This window comes from Fopius arisanus, unplaced genomic scaffold, assembly GCF_000806365.1.
Source record: "Fopius arisanus strain USDA-PBARC FA_bdor unplaced genomic scaffold, ASM80636v1 scaffold00687, whole genome shotgun sequence".
In the NCBI taxonomy this organism is placed as follows: domain Eukaryota; kingdom Metazoa; phylum Arthropoda; class Insecta; order Hymenoptera; family Braconidae; genus Fopius; species Fopius arisanus.
The window spans coordinates 1-1,029 of record NW_011888426.1 but is presented as its reverse complement, the minus strand read 5'-3'; the positions used below and the strand labels follow the sequence as shown (position 1 = coordinate 1,029).

Sequence of the window (1,029 nt, the reverse complement as noted above, 5' to 3'; positions counted from 1 at the left end):
ATCTAGAATGACTAGAAGAATGCGCCAAGTTTGTCAGTGAAATATTTCCATACGGTTGAAGTTATTTGAAGATATTTCAGTCATTAACACTCCATTACTCCCGAAGAGTCCTCATTTTTTCCCTTACTCCCCTTGTATTGATTTATCTCATCCCTTGAGGCTCAATCAGTCCTATATAGTTACCCAATTTCCCTGCGGCGGTGGAGGTCTGCAAGTCATTTTTTTATACAATTTTCAATAAAATAAATGTAAAGATATCATAAACACTAAAGTTGATGGACTCACACAGGTGTTCGCCAGGTGTCTCTGTTGATGCTCTGAGTATCAGGCGGTGTTCTGCACAAAAATAACATTGTCATCCTATTACAGTCTTATCGCGAAGTAAAATATTAGTATTCTATTACGAGCACCTAGTGGAAGTCACTCACATTATTCCAGAGGGAAAGTCATCGATTTTTTTGGAGTCACGTCGATACACTGCGGCTAGGGTATGAGCGACGGGTGTACTGAGCATCATTACCAGGATGCATAAAACAGTGACGAACCAGCATCCGTTCTGCGTTAGAAGGTGAAAATATGATTAATAATAATGAAGGGATCGAGGGGTTACGCCACTAACCAGTGGACCTAGGACGTGCTGGCACATTAGTAATTTAATGCTATTAGCGATGTCCCACAGTGGACGACATTTGGTTACACCTGCTCTCATTTCATTGAAAACGTGAGTGCGCCATTGATCAAGGTAACCAGTCAATCTTTCAACGTAAGTCTTCGTTTTCTGGAATTCATATGCAACATTTAGTGTGGTTAGTCGCTGGCTGGGTTAATTTGGAAGGGTACGAAAATTATTGGAGGTTTGACCCTCATTTTTTACCCTCGAGGGTCAATTTCATGAGTCTTAGTCTCATTTTACTAATTTGAAAGTACGACGCAGGTGAATTCGATTTGCAGATTTGTTCTGTTCAATTCTACGATTTGACTGTCATGTTGGTATGGGTCAATCGATGCAGCAGATCAATTTTGTCGTCT

The 1,029-nt window shown here is 40.4% G+C and overlaps 1 protein-coding gene across 1 annotated transcript; it reads right to left on the bottom strand.

Moving 5' to 3' along the window:
* Positions 1-6: 6 nt before the first annotated feature.
* LOC105273036 (uncharacterized) lies at positions 7-781 on the bottom strand. Its single transcript, XM_011315271.1, has 4 exons — positions 620-781; positions 429-556; positions 286-336; positions 7-208 (listed from the first exon to the last, which is right to left on the bottom strand). The coding sequence occupies exons 1-4, from the start codon at positions 707-709 to the stop codon at positions 172-174; spliced, it is 306 nt and encodes a 101-aa protein (XP_011313573.1). The 5' UTR covers positions 710-781; the 3' UTR covers positions 7-171.
* Between the last annotated feature and the right edge of the window lie 248 nt (positions 782-1,029).

What these genes read in the sequence shown, in the direction of transcription:
- LOC105273036 (XM_011315271.1), bottom strand. Translation starts at nt 709, where the DNA reads ATGAGAGCAGGTGTAACCAAATGTCGTCCACTGTGGGACATCGCTAAT. An exon ending in AGCACGTCCTAGGTCCACTG is followed by an intron (nt 557 to 619) that starts GTTAGTGGCGTA and finishes CTTCTAACGCAG; the next exon opens with AACGGATGCTGGTTCGTCAC. An exon ending in GACTTTCCCTCTGGAATAAT is followed by an intron (nt 337 to 428) that starts GTGAGTGACTTC and finishes ATTTTTGTGCAG; the next exon opens with AACACCGCCTGATACTCAGA.